General features: G+C 51.7%; 1 protein-coding gene across 2 annotated transcripts in view; it reads left to right on the top strand.

The window, feature by feature from the left end:
* Positions 1–4144: 4144 nt before the first annotated feature.
* Positions 4145–18001, top strand: part of Syngr1 (synaptogyrin 1) — a 28577-nt gene continuing 14720 nt past the window's right edge. For both annotated transcript variants that reach the window (XM_005066995.4, XM_040754123.1), the window contains exon 1: positions 4145–4301. In XM_005066995.4, the coding sequence (XP_005067052.1) occupies positions 4203–4301 (99 nt within the window). In that variant the 5' untranslated portion in view covers positions 4145–4202. The remainder of the gene's footprint in view (positions 4302–18001) is intronic.

Genomic DNA, 18001 nt, shown 5'->3' with positions numbered 1-18001 from the left:
AGGCAGTATTGAGAGCACGTCAAGCTCCAAGCAATCTGGCAAAGCCCAGGCTGTCAGCCAAGCAAATGCTCGTGGCTTTCTATGAAGGGCCAGAAATGACTATTTTTGAGCACACAGTGACGGAAACATTCAGCTAAAATCATCTGGACAGGTTTGATAAGGTGGTTCAGCCTGTAAAGGGACTTGCAGACACTCTGGGAGATCTGAATTTTATCCCAGGGACGCAAAGCCAACTCCCACAAGTTGTCCTCTAAATTGCATGAGTATTGTGGCATGTACCAGTAAATATGAACAAACAGCACCTACAGGAGAAAAAAACAAAAACCCTAAAACTTTATCTAAACTTGTCAGCTGAGTTGAGTAGGGACTTCCACAAAGCTGCCACACACAGCTGGCTGGGCGGTGGTGGTGCACACCTTTAATCCCAGTACTCGGGAGGCTGAGGCAGGCGGATCTCTGTGAGTTCATTGTCAGCCTGGTCTATAGATCGAGTTCCAGGACAGGCTCCAAAGCAATACAGAGAATATAGAGAAACTCTGCTTCGAAAAACCAAAAAAAAAAAAAAAAGGAGGATTTATGGAGGACTTAGTTTTAAATATTTATGTGTCTGTGTGTTGTTATTTATTTAGTCATTATTTTAGATCTATGTGTCTGTGTGTGTGAATATACACTGGAATGCAGGTGGTATAGGCACCAGATCCCTCTGGAGCTGGAGTTACAGGTTATGACCCAACCAGTGTGACTGCTAGCATCTGAACTTTGACCCACTGCAAGAGCAGCGTTTGCTCTGGTCTCCCTCTCTCCAGTCTATTTGTTGTTTTCCGAGAAAGTCTCAAGTAACCCAGGCTGAAGTTAAGTGCTGAAGCCTGCTTTGAACTGATTCTCCAGTCTCACCTCCCAGATTCTAGGATTACAGCCAACCTGGCTCAGAAATAAGGAAGGTTACACAACACATCTAGAAACTGTAATCTTCTGCCACAGTGCTTAATAACGAAGACGATGTTAATCCGATGGTGAATGGAGTTGCTACTCAGAAGTCCTTCCAGAAGTCCTTTTGGTATAAGGCTACTAAGAGCTTCCATGCAGGCTGGAGGCTGAGGCTTTAGGACACTCGTTGGCATACAAAAGAAGAACATCAGGTCAGAGATTCCAAGAGCTCTTTAGGTGCTGTGTGCCTGGAAGCAGGAGTAGGACATATGCATAGAATCACACAATCCATTTCTCCAGGGCCAACTACACGTGATGAATACAGTCTTCCCAGCTGATTGGCAGGGCCCTGTCATATTGAAGCCTGTGGGAGTGTGTTGGGTAGGTGGGAAGGCATTCCCCAGAGGGCTTTTTATGTTCTGCTGTATTCTTCACAAAGTGGTCCACGCCACCTTTAGCCCCAACACACTGGGGAGGCAGAAGAAGGTGGATCTCTGTGAGTTTCAGGCTAGCCTGGTCTACAAGAGCTAGTTCCAAGACAACTAGTGTTGCATAGTGAGATCCCATTTCCAAAGAAGACACAAAAGAAAATGAAAGTACTTGCATTAATTACTTGTGTAACTTTTTTTTAAAAAGATTTATTTATTGATCACATATAAAGTGTTCTGCCTACATGCCAGAAGAGGGCTCCAGATTGAATTGTAGATGGTTGTGAGCCACCATGGGGTTGCTGGGAATTGAACTCAGGACCCCTGGAAGAGCAGTCAATGCTCTTAACTTCTCAGCCATCTCTCCAGCCCCACTTGTACAACTTTTAAAAATAAAAAATAAAAAAATAGCCGGGTGTTGGTGTCACACGCCTTTAATCCCAGCACTTGGGAAGCAGAGGCAGGCAGATCTCTGAGTTCGAGGCCAGCCTGGTCTACAGAGCAAATTCCAAGACAGCCTCCAAAACAATACAGAGAAACCCTGTCTAGAAAAACAAACAAACAAAAAGAAAAACGAAAGCAAACTAAAATATGCATTCATTGTGTAAGCCACACACATGCAGCTAGATTGGTTGGCTAACTGATATACTGTGTGAGGTGTGACCAGAGAATAAGATAACCTGAATTTCACTTTGCCAGATTACCAAGGTAGGCAGGATTATCTGACAAACTTGCTGTTGAAACTGCTCCACTTTGTGAGTTTGTTATTGGATAAGTTCTGACTTCATGGAAAGACATGAACATGTCCATCTATGTTGTGGCATAGAACTCGGGACAATGTCGATACAGACAAGAGGGAGAATGTTTCAACAATCTTCAAGAATGTGTACCCTCTTGGCCACACAGCTCCTTGCTTCTGAGAAAATGCTTTGCTAGATGTGGTTGGTAGCTCATGTCTGAGATCTCAGCACATGCTTGCCCCAAATTTGAACTGAGCTACGTAGTGAGTCTGAGGTCACAGTCTGACAAGACAGGGTAAGACCCCGTCATGAGCCGGGCGTTGGTGGCTCACGCCTTTAATCCCAGCACTCGGGAGGCAGAGGCAGGCGGATCACTGTGAGTTCGAGACCAGCCTGGACTACCAAGTGAGTTCCAGGACAGCCTCCAAAACCACAGAGAAACCTTGTCTCAAAAAACCAAAAAAAAAAAAAAAAAAAAAAAAAAAGACCCTGTCATGAAACAAAAGAGCTGGAGAGAGGTCTCTGACGGGAAGAACGCTGGTTGCCCTTGCAGTGGGACCAGAGTTTGTTTCTCAGCACCCACAAACGACTCACCAAGGCCTGTAACTTCAATTCTATGGGATCCCACGCCCTCTTCTGGCATCTCTAGGAACTGCACTTATATGATGCACATATAAACATGAGGGCCAAATCAGGAGGTGGCTCACGCCTTTAATCCCAGCACTTGGGAGGTAGAGACAGGCGGATCTCTGTGAGTTCAAGGCCAGCCTGGTCTACAGAGTGAGTTCCAGGACAGCCAGGACAGTTACACGGAGAAACCTTGTCTTGAATCCCCCCCCCCCACACACAAAAAAAAAAAGGAAGAAGAAAAAATTCTGCCTATCCACAAAGTTGCAAAGATTTTCTATTGTTTTCTTTTTGGGGGGGGTGTTTCAGACAGGGTTTCTTTGTGTATTCCTGGCTGTCCTGGAACTCACTTTGTATACCAGGCTGACTTTGAGCTCAGAGATTCACCTGCCTCTGCCTCCTGATTTCTGGGATTAAAGGCATGTGTCACCACATGCAGCTTCTCTTGTTTTCTTCTAGAAGTTTTATAGGATCATAGCATAATAGTTGCCTCAAAGATTTCTCATGACAGAGGGGTATGGTAACACAGTCCTGAAACACCATAGCTGGGAAGAAGCAGGAGGATTGGAAGTTCAAAATCAACCCCCTCCATATGACATGGTGAGTTCCAGAAGCCAGCCTAGACTACCAGAGATTGTTTCAAAAATAATCAAACTCTGGAGCCCTTAGGTCAAACTGTGCTGGGATTTGGGGGGGGGAGGATGATATGAGGGCTAGGGTGTATTTATTGACCACCAACTCTTTGTGAGGCCTTGGATATAGCAAACAATACCTAACTTGGCCAGCTGCATTCCACAGACAAGCAGGGGAGATAGTGGAAGAAATAAAATACATTAAATGCTGGACTAAGGAAAGAGACACAGGGACCTGTGGTGGAGAGGGAAGGGAATCTCACAAAGTCTGTGATTCCCCCCTTCCCAGCATTTGCCTTCCTTACAGGTCCCTCCAGATGGGGGTGCGCGTGCATGACGTCATCGGTGGTGCTAGGAGGCAAGGTGATTCTGGGGGCCAGAGGCTCGGCAGGTCTCTTAGAGAGGGTCATTCCTGAAACCAGCGGTTCAGCAGCGCGTTCAATGAGCCACGTAGGTCAAACTGGAGCCCCTTCTATTTGGGGCAGACAACGACAGGAGAGAGGCAAATAAACAAATAAATCAATAACGAAGAGGGTTTCCAGAAGAGCTACATCTTGGAGGGCTCCCGAAGGCGGGGACGCGTCTGCACTCTCTGTCCACACCTCTACTCCGCGCCAGTTTGCAGAAGTCGTCCCGAAGGCGAGGAGCGCGCCCGGCACCGAGACCCCCCACGGCTGCAAGCGCTCCCTGAGCGCGCTCTTCCCAGAGCTTCGCCTGCCGGGCGCGAACGCCCTCTGGCGGGAACCTCGATCCACACCAGTCGCGCGCAGAGAGGGGGCGGGGGCGCCGCGCACGCGCACGGGTCGCCGGTGCGCGCCGAGCGGGGGGCGCCGCGCGGTGCAGCCACGATGGAAGGGGGTGCGTACGGAGCGGGCAAAGCCGGGGGCGCCTTCGACCCTTACACCCTGGTGCGGCAGCCACACACCATCCTGCGCGTCGTGTCTTGGGTAAGGACGTAGCAAGGCTGGCTGAGGCTCCGGGCTCCGGGGGACCGGCGCGACCTCACCTGGCCGAGACCGGCGGCTCAGCCGGTGCATTGGATCCCGGCCGCACGCTGCTTCCCCGGCCCCAGCTGCCGGGTTCCTCAGCCCCATCGCCTTGACCTCCAGGCTGTCGCTGCTTTGCAGCTAGCGGCTTGGCTCGCGCGCGTCCGTGGGGACGGAGCCCGCGTTCAAGGCCGTTTGTTGGGGGGCACGGATCAGGGCGTGGATCTTCTCGCTAGGGCGCACCGCCGCACCTGCCGCGCGCGTTCGGGGCGAGGACCTGGAACCAGGTTTTGTTGCTCACCCCGCACGCTGCGGAGCCCTGAGTCTGGAACTGGACACCGGGTTTCGCCAAGACCCGCATCTGCTTCGCCGCGTGACCTTGGGCAGGGAACCACCCAAGAAAAATAAGGGAAACGAGGAATTCAGTTCTGAGCTGAGTAGGGAGCGTCACCTCTTCTGTCATGCCTTAGTTTCTCGATTTATAGGGGTGGGAGGAGCCTCCTTGGGCTCTGGCATTTTATGAATCCACAATACTCCCACTCCTAAGCCCAGCATAATGCTACACCTGAGTGGCGCCTAGGTGTTGTCTGGAGAAAGGTTCCTTCCATGCAGTAGAGAGCAGGGAGGTCGGTCTGTTGGCAACCTTCTGCCCACCTAGTCTGTGTAGGACCCCCAGAGCTGAGTGGGGCTCAGCCCAAACCTGGGGGATGGGGCAAAAACACCTTGGGGTGAGAGGCTCTGGGGGCTTTGCACCCGAGGGAGAGAGGAGGCCTGTAGGCCCTGGTGCCCTCTGGTATTGGCTGGCTTCATGGAGGAGGGTTTTGCCTCTGCAGATCTGGGTCTCCCTCCTAAAGGGCTAAGACCAGACGATCCTAGATTAGTGACACAGGTCAGGGACCCTTGGGGGTTGTGATTGAAGTCAGCTGTGACCTAAGCTTACTGAGGTGCTCTTCTTTCCTGGTTTTCAGAGCCCCCTGGGGATCTGATGGATGATGGGATGGCTTGGAATTTATTCTGGTCTTAGGAAATGTTTAAATGTCCTCCTTATGGAGAGCCTTGTTTCTAGCCATGCAGCCCAGATACATCCATGAAGGTTTGTGACACTGAATTTATTCATTTTTGGCTCTCCCCAAGTTGCAGAAGTCCCTGCAGATCCTAGGTAAAGTGGGAACCCTGGTCGGGTGTGTTGGCTAGATGCCGTTTCCTCTGACCTCGGGCACCTGCCTGGGAGGTTTGTGAAGGGGTGTGGGCGTTTTCTTGTGCTTGGGTCATTTCTACCCGAGATGGCTTCATTTAGCAAAGCTTTATTGAGTCTGCCAGGCCCAGAGGGAAGGGAGCGTGACTCAGGCTCAGCCCCGATGCTCAGGGAGCCCACAGTCCCGCTGGGGAGGGAGTCAGGACAGGGTCTCCCTGCTGTGAAATAGAGGTGCTTCCTGGAGATGACGTCATGTTGGGTCTAGTGGGATGCAGAGGGTTTACACTTGTATACATCGGGGTAACAGGAGGACATGTTGAGCAGGAGGGAAAAACTAATTAATCTAGCCTAGCACCCACTCACTAATCCTTGAGAACGGTGGGCAAGCATTTGAATCCTAGTCTTCTTGTCACCAGAGGCCTGGGTTTCTGCTGCAGGGGTGACTGCAAACCCTGTAGTTTCCAGATTGGAAAGGATATAAAGGCGATCAAATCCAACTCCAGCCCAAAGCACTTCGTGATCTCACAGCCCTGCTCATGCACCTGGACTCCAAGTGCCTTCTACTTTTTGTTTGTTTGTTTTTCGAGACAGGGTTTCTCTGGGGCTTTGGAGGCTGTCCTGGAACTAGCTCTTGCAGAACAGGCTGGTCTCGAACTCACAGAGGTCCGCCTGCCTCTGCCTCCCCAGTGCTGGAGTTAAAGGCATGTACCACCACGGCCTGGAGAAAAATATTTCTAAAATCTCAGACGTAGAGGCAGGAGGATCAAGAGTTCAAGGCCAGTCTGGGCTACTTGAGACTGTCTAAAAAGAAATGAAGACTTTTCCCCCTACCTGATCATTAAAGTAATACCCACTGGTTATTGTTATTATTATTATTATTTTTTTTGGTTTTACGAGACAGGGTTTCTCTGCATTGCTTTGGAGGCTGTCGGTCCAGCCTGGCCTCGAACTCACAGAGATCCGCCTGCCTCTGTCCCGAGTGCTGGGATTAAAGGCGTGCGCCACCACCGCCTGGCCCCACTGGTTATTGGAAAGCACAAAAATCAAGCATGGTGATTGGACAACATGGGATGTATAATACCACTGAAATATATCCTTAGAAAGCATGAAGATGGGCCTGGGGGTGTGTGGTTAGTGGCAGACCACTTGCCCAGCAAATGTAAGGCCCTGGTCTCCAACCTCATTCCTGAGGGAAAACAAGGAAAAGAATGAGAGAGAGAGTAAATTTCACATCATGCCATGTGGTTTCCATCCCGTTTTTTTTTAATAGTCTGTGGCATGCAGCGACATCTTAACAAATTCTGGAGTGGGCCCCCAATGCCTTCTCCCTGCAGTCCTGGGTCCCCATGTCCTCTCTCATCTACAGACTTCTCCATGGAGTTAAGGGAGCCTGCGCTCTGGATCTGAGGTGACTGATTTGTTCAGGTTTGCTGGAACTTTCCAGGTTTACCATAACCTCAGATTCCCAGGTCACTCAGTCCCATACAAACCACCCAGGACTCCACCACACCCCAGCTATGGTCCCAGCACACAGACGGGTGGGTTTGTAGAAGCTGTTGTCAGTATGATCATTGTTTCTGCTGTTTTTCCAAAAGATGGGCTTCAGAGCCCTACCGTACAAGCTTCAGGGCCTCTCTCATCCTGGACCTCGTGACCTTGAGTCTGTGGAGTTCCTTGACCCCAATGGGATAGAAGAAGCGGGGCTTCCCAGAACCCACTTGTCCCTTGACTGAAACTATCTCTACTATTTCCTGTCGCTCCTTCCCCCAGGCTGGGCAAGGCCAGACGGCACTTGATGGGGAAGACTGAGTTGGGACATTGTCCAGGGCAACTGCAAGCTGTTGTCTCCATCTGTTTTTTATCCTTTTTTTCCCATTTTTTTTTTAAGACAGGCAGGGTCTTTTATAGCTTAGGCTGGCCTCAAACTTGATATGTAGTGAGGATGACCTTGAACTGATTTTCCTGCTCCCCCCTCCCTCTGGGGCTAGGGTTAGAAGCTGTGCCACAACACCTGCTTTTACTAAGTGATAATGATGGTGATGGAGCCCATGCATGCCAGGCAAGCCCTCTACCTTTAAATGCTTTAAGTTTAATTTTTTATGTCTGTGTGGGCACACCTTTGTGAGGAGGACAGAAGAGATCATCTGATACCCTGGAGTTGTAATTATAGGCATTATGAGCCTCCTGGGAGCTGGGAACTGAATTTGGGTCCCCTGAAAGAGCATCGAGTTGTCTTAACTGTAGAGCAGTCTCTCCTGCACCCTCCACTTTTTTGTTGTCTCCTTCCTTCCTTCCTTCCTTCCTTTTTTTTCTTGAGACAGGCTTTGGAGACTATCCTGGAACTAGCTCTTGCTCTTGTAGACCAGGCTGGTCTCGAACTCACAGAGATCAGCCTGCCTCTGCCTCCTGAGTGCTGGATCAAAGGTGTGAGCCACCACGGCCTGGCCTTTTTTTTCCTTTTGAGACAGGATTTCTCTGTATAGCTCTGGCCTCAAACTCAGAGATCCACCTGGTCTAAAGGTATGCACCATCACACCCAGATAGGATGATATTTTCTTTTGAGGATACAGGGAGAGTTCTATAAGTAGGGTGAGGGGGTCTTTCCCCCACAGGGTTCCTCTGTGTAGCCCTGGGCTGGCCTTGAGATCCACCTGCTCCTGCTAGAACTGAAGGTGTGTGTCTCCATGCCTGGTTTCTTTCTCCCATTCTTTAGATGAGAGCAACAAGCTCAGCCAGTTGACTCTCCAGGTCTAGGAACATCCGAGCCGCGGGGCTTCATATTCCGTTCCAGGGAGTCATATTCATTGTGTTCCCCTGGAGAGCTGGCTTGCAGTTGCTTCTGGGGGCAGGTGTCCTGGCTGGAAGGATGTTGTCATGTTCAGCCTGCTTTCTTCCAGATCCAGGCACAGCTCTGGCACCTAGACAGGAAGACTTGCCATTTATGACTGTCTATCCTGGAGCCCTTCTGGCCTCTCTGATTCGGCCAACTCTTGTATGTCTCAGGTCCAGGGGTGTAGACATACATGTAGGAAATTGGGCCCATGGGTTTTTGATGTGTATTTTGGTACGAGCCTGGGCTTTAGCCTGAGCAGCAAGTCTCTTTCCTAGCCTTTGTCAACATCTGTGGCATGGGATTGGAGAACCTGGAAGGTTTGTGGCAGTGGTGAGCTGGTGAGCTCTTTCTTTCTTTTTTTTTTTTTTTTTTTGGTTTTTCGAGACAGGGTTTCTCTGTGGTTTTGGAGGCTGTCCTGGAACTCGATTGGTAGTCCAGGCTGGTCTCGAACTCACAGAGATCCGGCTGCCTCTGCCTCCCAAGTGCTGGGATTAAAGGCGTGCGCCACCAACGCCCGGCTGGTGAGCTCTTTCTTGCTTGATCTCTTTCCCTTGCTTTATTATTATTGTTATTATATTTGTTTTTGTAGTCCTGAGTTTCATGCATGATAGACAAGTACTTTAACACTGCACTATACCTCCAGTCAATTTTTTGTTTTTGTTGTTATTTTGAGACAGGGTTTCTCTGTGTAACCATGGCTGTCCTGGAACTCGCTCTGTAGATCAGGCTGGGCTCGAACTCAGAGATCCGCCTGCCTCTGCCTGCGTAGTGTGGGATTAAAGTCGTGTGACACTACACCTTGCTAATTTTTAGCTTTTTTTAAGATTAATTTTTTTTATACGTGTGTGCGCATGTCACATGAGTGTGGGTGCTTGTAGACGCAGGAAGAAAGCATCAGATCTCCTGGCCATGTTATGTGAGTGCTGGGAACTGAACTCGGGTCCTCTGCAAGAGCAGTGAGTGCTCTTAACCTTTGAGCCATCTTTCCAGCCTCAGTTTTTAACTTTTTAGTTTGAGACAGGGTTTTTTTTTTGTTTGCTTGTTTGTTTTGTTTTTAAGACAGGGCTTCTCTGTGAGCTCTGGCTGGGATTAGAGGCGTGCACCACCCCACCTGGCTTGAGACAGGGTCTTGAATACTGAACTTGTTTAGGATGTTGTCCTGGAACTTCTGTGCAGTCCAGTTTTATCCCCAGTTCAAATGGCAACTAAAGCTCAGAGCCAGTAACTGGAGGTGCTGGGATAGGTGAGTGAGTCCTCAGCCCATGAGCTGAGCCTGGGGACGGGAGGAAGGGAGACAGATAAGAAGGTAGTTGGAGAAGCCAGACTTGGAAGCCAGACCTGAAAAACCTGCTGTCCTGCTGGGAGAGAAAGACTGTAAGCTGGGCACAGGTCAAGTCTCCTTGTAGCTCCTGTGTGGCTGCTGTGTGACCAGAGCAAGATGTTCTAAAGCCTTAGTTTCCCCACTTATTAAGTAGGAAAACGACAGTGGCTCAGGGGTTTTATTTTCTATGTATGAGCTTTTGCCTGTATGTGTATGTGTGTTTGTACCCCACTTGTATGCCTGGCATCTGTGGGGGTCAGAAGAAGGCATCAGATCCTCTGAAACTGGATGGCTGCGAGCCACCGTGTAGGTGCTGGGAACTGAACCTGCCCTTAGCTACTGAGCCATCTCTCTAGCTCCGTGCTCCGTGGTATGGCCATCCTTAAAGAAGCAATGTCAAAAGGCTGGGGAGAGGCTGGGTGGTGGTGGAGCACCTTTAATCCCGTGCTAGGCAGGCAGAGGCAGGCGGACCTCTGAGTTTGAAGCCAGCCTGGTCCACAGAGCGAGTTCAAAGAAACCACGTCTCAAACAAACAAACAGGGTTGGGGAGATGGCTCAGTCAGTGAAGTGCTCGTGTTGCAAGCCTAACGACCTGGGTTTGGATCCCTAGCACCCATGTAGAAGCCAGATGTAGAAGCCTGGAGCCCCAGCACTGGGTGTGGGCAGGGCCCTGGGGTTCTGCCATCCTAACTAAATCAATGACCTGCAGGCTCACTGAGAGACCCTGCCTCAAAAAATAAGGTGGAAAGCAATAGAGAGAAGATCCTGTGCTGACCTTTGACCTCACACACACACACACACACACACACACACACTGCAGCAGAGGGAGGCTCCTTGGCACACACATGTGAGCGGAGCAGAATGTTGCTGGAGCTTGGCAGGGTGGTCATATCTGCTTGTTTCTGGGGGAGCCTTCTTTTCCAGGCGTGGAGTTTGGCTCCTCTCCTCTGTTGAGGAGGCAGGTGCAGGGGAAGTGACTTGGAAGAGTTTGCTCTTTGCCTGGTACAGCCCCAAGCTGTCAGCCCAGGCTGGGACCATATAGGAACCCTGGCAAGCGAGATTTCTCAGGTAACCTACAGTCACAGAGAAAATGGACACGGACTGTTCCCTGGGTCTTCAGTTTCTGCATCCCTCTGAAGTCCTAACCTGTGACCTCGTGTAAAATGCACTGTAGCCTGGTCTGTCCCCAACCCTTGCACCTTGGAGCCACTCAGGGTGGGGGCTGTTCTCTTCTTCCCACCTTCCCTTTGTCAGGCCTGAGGTGGGCAGGCTCAGGGCCCTTCTGTCCCTGAAGCCTCTTGGACTTGAAGACCCTGCTCCAGCTTTCAGTGCCCAGCAGCCTGGAGACCTCCCTTCCCTTCTGACACACAAGTTCCAGAGTGATCCCTCCTGGCCTCACACCTTCCCTGGCCTGCAGCTCTTCAGTTCTGGTCACTGTGCCTACCCCTCCCTCCCTCCCTCTCTCCCTCCCCTCCCCTTGGCCTCTCTCTTCCATGTCTCCATCCTGCACAACCACCAGCCACACCCTAGGCGCAAGCATCCTCATCCCATGTCCAGCTGTCCTCACTCCTTGTTTGTCCCCTCGTCTGATCCCTGTGATCTTGTACCTGGACCTCTGAGCCTTCCCGTACCCCCCTTTCCTGTCTCTCCCCCTTGGGTCCTCTGTAGGTAGTAGGTATGCGTAGGTAGTAGGTAGGCGTCCCTGTTCTGGCACTTTTGTGTGGACGCACTCGCCTGCCACAGCTGGGTTAAAAATCCAGTCCTACTTCCCAACTCTGCCCTGGACCAGCTCCCTGTGTCTCCCTCCGTCAGAAGCTCCTCTCCTCACTCCTCTGAGGCCCATCCACCCTCAGGTTCCCCTCTCAGCTCTTGGCCTTTCCGGCTACAGCATAGGAAGCCACTCCCTCCCTGTCCCTGGTCCCTTGTGGGACTGAGAGTGCTCAGGCTAGTATAGCATCCAGCAGGCTCGCTCCCTCCCTCCCGCCTCTCCCTCTGGTCAGGCTCATCCATGACCTTTACTTTGCCAAATCCTGTGGTTGATTGTTATAAATGGAGGTCCGTGGCACCCAGCTGGCAGCGAGGGCCTCTGCACGCCCTTCCAGTGAATCCAGATGCATAGGGTGTGGACACTCTGTCCTCTGATTTTACCTGTGTTCTGAGTGTGTTTTGCGCCTACTCTAGGCAATGAAGACTTCCACATTAATAAGGGAAATGTGGTCTGGAATCCAGTTAAAATATGGTGGTGAGTATGGAGAACCAGGAGGAGATGCGTACCTTGGCTTTGAGACAGGAAGATGACACTAGCATTAGCAGGGTAAGAACCAACCAGCTGGGCAGTGGTGGTGCACGCCTTTAATCCCAGCACTCGGGAGGCAGAGGCAGCCAGGAGTTGATGGCCTAGAGCTGAGCTGGGTTGTAAGCCTTGGGGACAGGGAATCTGTCAGACCCCCAGTGCTGGGGTGATGGATGGCTTCCTGGGAGGGCTCCACGCGCTGTGGGTGTGTGAAGTGGGACTTGTCCTACTCCACCCCCTCGTTTTATCAGAACTGTCATCTCCCCTGTGAAGCCTTCCTGGGTTCCCCAGCTTGCTCCCTACTCTGCATTGTCCTTGTACACTGGGCAGATAATTGAGAATTGGCAAGACTGCAATCTTTTCCACCTTGAGTATCTCCAAAGCGGGGGCAGGGCTAGGAGAAATGGTGGTGTCAGGCTGGGGTTGGCATCATCTGGCAAGGCGAGAGCCAGCAGCCGAGTGGTGAACCCTGTCCTCACTAGCTGAGGAACTCCGGAGCCTCGGCTGTCCCATCTTGAAGTGGATTTATTTACCAGTGCCCGCCTTGATGGCTGAACTGGGTGCTTAGGTCCAGCTGTGATGGGGTCAGACAGTGGGGACACTTCTTCCTTCTTCCTTCTTCCTTCCAAAGGGGGCAGAGGTGGTGCTGAGGAGCCCTGGCCAGTCAAGGCAGCCAGCCCTCTGGGTCTCAGTTATCTTGGTGAGACTTTCAGGCCCTGTGTTTTCAGAGCCTCAGGAGGGGGGTGTTGGTTAGCATCTCAGCACTCAGTAAGACCTGGTCCCTGTGCCCTGCCCAGCTAGCCCACCCCTACTGCTGAGGACAGCCTGTGGGAAGATTACCACTAATCCCCAGTGACCACATCTAAGGCTATGGGTAGAAGAGGCCCACGCTCTCTAGGCAGATGAGCTGCTGCTCAGCGCTGTCACGCGTCCCTGTGCTGGCGGCTTCTCTGCTTCCCTCACATGATCTTGTGGGTTGTGGACTTTTCTGTAGTAGGGCCCTTGGCAGCTGACTCATCTCAGCATGGTTGCCTGTCCCAGACCCAGGAGGTAGGATTGGGGCCGGGGAGGGAGCTGCAGCTCAGATGCTGGCCAGAAGCCAGGCTCGGCTCACAGTAGGTTTAGGGGGTGAGCACCTTGTGCTCCGGGGTGTGCACGTGGTACTACCTGCCAGAGATCCTGAGTTCTTTCCTGGAACTCTGCTGCTGCCTGTGCTTGCCACACTGGCTCTTGCTTCCCTGCAGGCCTCTCCTGACCTTCCGGCTGGGTCTGGGGAGACTGAACCCAACAACTGAGTTATAAGGAACAACTTATGTAATGATGGTACCAAGGACGCCGATTGGAAGCTGCCCTGGATCTGAGAGTTCTGAAGGCTTCCTGGGGCGGTGTGGTTTCTGTGGAAGTTCAGATGCAGAGGAGCCGGCCTCCTTGGGAAGATCTGGGCAGAGTTAGACATCCTGGGCCAAGGGCCAGCCAAGGGCAAAGGCCTTGAGGTTTCATAGCCTTGGTAGGTTGAGCTTGATAAGGAGCCGGGGAGGGGAGGGTAAGGGCCACAATGGGAAGGGTGATTTCACTTCCTGGGTAAGTGAGTGTCGGTTTAGCAGGGGATTAGCTAACATGCCCCGACTTAGGTTTAAAGAGAATGGCAGGTGTGACTGCTGTCATTGTCTAAAGATCTGTGGAGGTGGTAACACAGTGTTACAGAGTTACATGGGGAAGCTGAAGTAACAGGCCAGGTGGTCAGATGGGTTGGGGGCTGAGATCTGACGTAGGTCTGGATCTGGTAGATAGATGGGACCCTGTTTGTGAGTAGTGGATGGGGGTCTTGGAAGAGGCTAGGGGTGAACCCCTTGCTTGTCTCAGAGTTGTGCTGGCATGAAGAGAGTATTTGGGGTTAGTGATATCTGCCTAGCTGCTATCTGGGGCATGGGGCTCAATTAGAGAGGGCGCAGGCTATCTGACTGCCTGCACCAAAGTGTGGGGACCAGGCTCCTCCCAGCCACCTGGCTTAGGAATCAATGTCTGTGCAGGGCCAGAGGAAGGTGTCGTTGGGAGCTTAAGGGGCAGGGGTTTTTACGGGATGCTATCTGCAGCTTAGCTGGGTAAACCTGGCCTTTATCTAAAGACCTTTCCGACTAATGTGGTGGCACATGCCTGTAGTCCCAATATTCAGGAGGTTGAGTCAGGGGGACTGTTGTGAGTTCAAGACCAGACTGGGCTACATAAGCAAGTACCAGACTAGCTAAGACAGTGTCTCAAAAAGGAAAAACGAAGGACTGGAGAATTGGATCAGGTGTTAAGAGTACTTGCTGCTCTTCTGGAGAACCTAACCAAGGTCAGTTCCCAGCACTCGTGTTGGGTGGCCCACAACTGCCCATAACTTCAGTTCTAGGGGATCTGATATCATTTTTTGGCTGCCTTGTGCACTGGCACACACATGGCATACACCAACACAAAAATAAACAAACATAAAGAAGGAAAGATTTATTTGGGGAAAAAAAAAAACAAAGGGAAAAAAAAACCCAACCCACCTTTATAGCCAGGCAGTGGTGGCATATGCCTTTAATCCCAGTATTTGGGAGGCAGAGGCAGGTGTGTTTGAGGCCAGCCTGGTCTACAGAGTGAGTTCCAGGACAGCCAGTGCTGTTACACAGGGAAACCCTGTCTGCAACAAACAAACGAACAAAAAACCAAAAACTAAAGACCCCACCTTTAATAGCTAGAACTTCTGGAGTTGCTGAGGCAGCAATGGCCTCTGCTACCCTGTGCTGGCTGAGACAGGTTGGGAAGGAAGATGGTCTTAGGGCCTGGCAGTTGGTTCCTTAGCAAATGGACAGGTTTGCACAGGACTATCGTGGTGCCCTGGAATCTGCCCCTCTTTGGACACAGCTGTAAATGGGGTGCTGGCCGGGGGTGCAGGCTAGGCAGAGATCATGCCCCTGCTTCCTTCTGAGCCTCAGCTTCCCTATGGAGTAGCAGCTACTTTGTTGGGATATATGGGTCTCAGTGAGGGTTAATGGTCAAGTCTGTGAGGTACTTTCTGTTAGCTTCTGGCCCTTCAGAGCCGCAGGCTGGCACAGGGTCTCATGGAGAAACAGACAGTAAACATCCCAACCCATGGGATCAGGGTGGGGAGACCCACCAAGAAGGAGGTGTCTGAAAGGTTGCCGGGGTGACCAGATCCTAACAGGGTCCCAAAGTGAGAAGGCATTGTCTTGCTCCTGTTATGCGGAAAAAGCATTCTATGGGGGAACAGCATATGCAGAATTTTCCAGCACCCTGCATCTGTGTCATCCTTATTCTCCAGATGGCTGACAGGGCACAAAGGTCAGAGGTTACAGAGGCTCAGGACTTCTGGGGTGTTCCATGCTCTGCACCTCTGAATTTAGCAGCCCAGTATCCTGAATTCCCTAATCTGATCTTGCTTCCGGCTTGCTTCTGAGTTGGCTGTGGGTCTACACCAGGCACCATCTGGGATCTGTTTCTAAAGACAGGATGGATGGATTCAGAAGTGGGTGGAAACCATGGCAGAGGCAGCTGTTTATCTGGGCTCCTCTCTTCTAGTTTCTTACTGAATTCAGGGGTGACTGCCACAGCACACATGTGGAGGACAGCGCTTATTTTCTCTTTCCACCGTGGGGCTCCTGGGATGTAACCGAAGACACCAGGCTTTGACACCAAGAACCTTTTACCTGCCGAGCTACTTCACCAGGCCCTCCTCACCAGTTTTCCCAGCTACCGGGAGGAGGAGGTTCTTCTGAGCCTGCTGCACGCAGTCAGGCGGCCCCCTTGGGTCCTGTCTGGGTCCTCAGCTGTTTTTATCCCCTGGTTCTGCCTCTGAGGACCTTTCCCCCTTCCCACGGCACAGCCAACTGCCGCAATGTGTTTTCCCATGTCCTGACTGCTGCTGGATCCATATAGAGTTTCCTTCTGGTTTAGTTTCCGGTTCTCTGGTGTCTGCTTACGCTACTCTGTGTGTTCCCTGCGGTCTGCAGATCTGGCCTTAATGAACATCCCAGGGAGGCTGTTCATTAGGCACACGGTACCAGCTTTGGATTCATAGAGGCTGGGATGCCTGGGCTGGCTCCATCGCAGCCTGGGTGACCTACTGAGTCCTCAGGCACAGTCCTAAGATAGGAATGAGCCTGCCAGTCTGGTGGGTCTGAGTACATGCTGTAGACCCTTCCTCTCTCCACATCTGTGAGAGCCGAGCAGCGACACCTGGGCTCCCACTCAGATGAGAAACTGGATCATTGCTGCATGTGAGGCTGAGGGAATCCTGTAGGACTCTGGAGACCACCAGAGCCTGTGGGTCCTTGAAGACTGGGCCTGCGGGGTGTATGGTTTTTTTTTCGGGTGTTCATCAGGTGCACATCTCGCCAGTTATCATCAGGTCCACCCTTTAGGTCAGTATTCTTCACAGCATGGGGTCTGAGAGGATCTGCAGGTTGACCTTCTCTGCAGTCCGAGCTCCCCTGGTTTGCTCCCTGACTCTTTCCAGACAAGATCCTGCAGGAGCTGCCTGCAGTCTCTCTCCCGAGCTGACCAGCTGATTCTTTGCAAACCCAGGTCAGATCATGGTCCATTGCTCAACTGCTTCTGAGTCTGCATTGGTTCCTGGACCCACCTTGACCCCAGGGAGCATCCTTTGCTTACCTTGGTGATCTGAATTCTCAGATCATCCCCCTTGTAACACAGTGAGTTCGTTTGCACCCTAGGGACTTTTTGCTTGTGCCACTTCCCTGGGACATCACTTCTGAGATATCAGTTGGGTTGGGGTCTTTGCTGTAGCCTGGCTCAGTGGTCACCTCATCAGCCACTCAGGCTGTCACACTATTTAGTGTTTTTTCATGCTATGTTTCAGAACTTATATATCTGTGTCCTTCAGTGTGAACAAGGATTCTGCCTGCCTTGTAGTTTTGGTATAGGTGCGCAGGTGAGGTGCTCAGGAGTTGCTGTGAAATAAATTAAATACTGACCTCTTGGAAGAGGCCTCCCAGGCCCCACCCGGATGCAGTGCAGATCTTTGTGTGTGACATGGTCAGCTCCCCGAGTATTGCACCCGTGCAGGTTGTGTGCTCTCTCTGGACCTGTCACAGAGACCAAACTTAAGTTTGGGGTGGGGCTTCTGCCAAGGAAGAAAACCTAGAAGAGTCCTGGGACAGGGAAAGGAAGGGAAGCACATAGCTGAGGGGGGGCGGAGTCCCAGAAGTGAACGGGACTGGTGCCCAGTTGGCCTCTATACCTAGAAACTCAGGATATATCCAGATGGGAGAGGGGAACTGCAAAAGTGACCTTCCACCTGTAGGCTTGGGGACATATTGGAAGGAGCGGGGCCAGTGGGAAGGGTTCTGTGATTGAGACCCAGTTCCTTCAGATTCCATGCTTATTGCACCCAAAGACAGTGCCCCCCAGCCCATCAGGCCCGTGCCCCACTCATCACTCCCCCACTGGATCCTCGGTCCACCTCTAGCCTCTCTGCTTTCATTCCTCTGCCCGGATTATATGTGGCCCAGATCCATGCAGGGCTGGCTCTTCCTCGTCCATCTCAAAGGGCCTAGCTTCAGGGCTCTTCCCTGATCGCTAACGCATCTTCTTGACCTCTTCCAGGACCTGCTGCCACCCTAAGCATCCCTTCCCCCTTGTCATACATCAGTCCAGCATGCTTCTGATGCTCGCTTGGGCGGTCCCCCGTGGGCCTGGCATGCGTGGCCTTTCATTCCTCAGAGTGCATCCGGAGCCCTGGGCTGTAGTTATTTCCCTGAGTTTCAGTTCAGAGAGGTGAAATTGCATAGCTATAGTTGCTAGCTAGACCGAAGGCCAGGCAGGGATTTTCTGGTTGTACCCCACAAGGTCACAGGAAGGTCCTAGTGCCATCAGTGTCCCTTTTGGAAAGGTTTCAGGCACCAAGAAGCCTGCAGCCTGTGGTGTGTGCCTGACTACAGTTGGAGCATGCTGCTGTTGCAGGGCCACAGGCCACCCCATTCCTGTTTTTGAGACTGTTTTGATTTTGCTCCTC

This window comes from Mesocricetus auratus, unplaced genomic scaffold (genome assembly GCF_017639785.1).
Source record: "Mesocricetus auratus isolate SY011 unplaced genomic scaffold, BCM_Maur_2.0 Super-Scaffold_100010, whole genome shotgun sequence".
Taxonomy (NCBI): Eukaryota; Metazoa; Chordata; class Mammalia; order Rodentia; family Cricetidae; genus Mesocricetus; species Mesocricetus auratus.
Note: the sequence above shows the minus strand (reverse complement) of the source record. Positions and strands in the feature narration are given on the sequence as shown.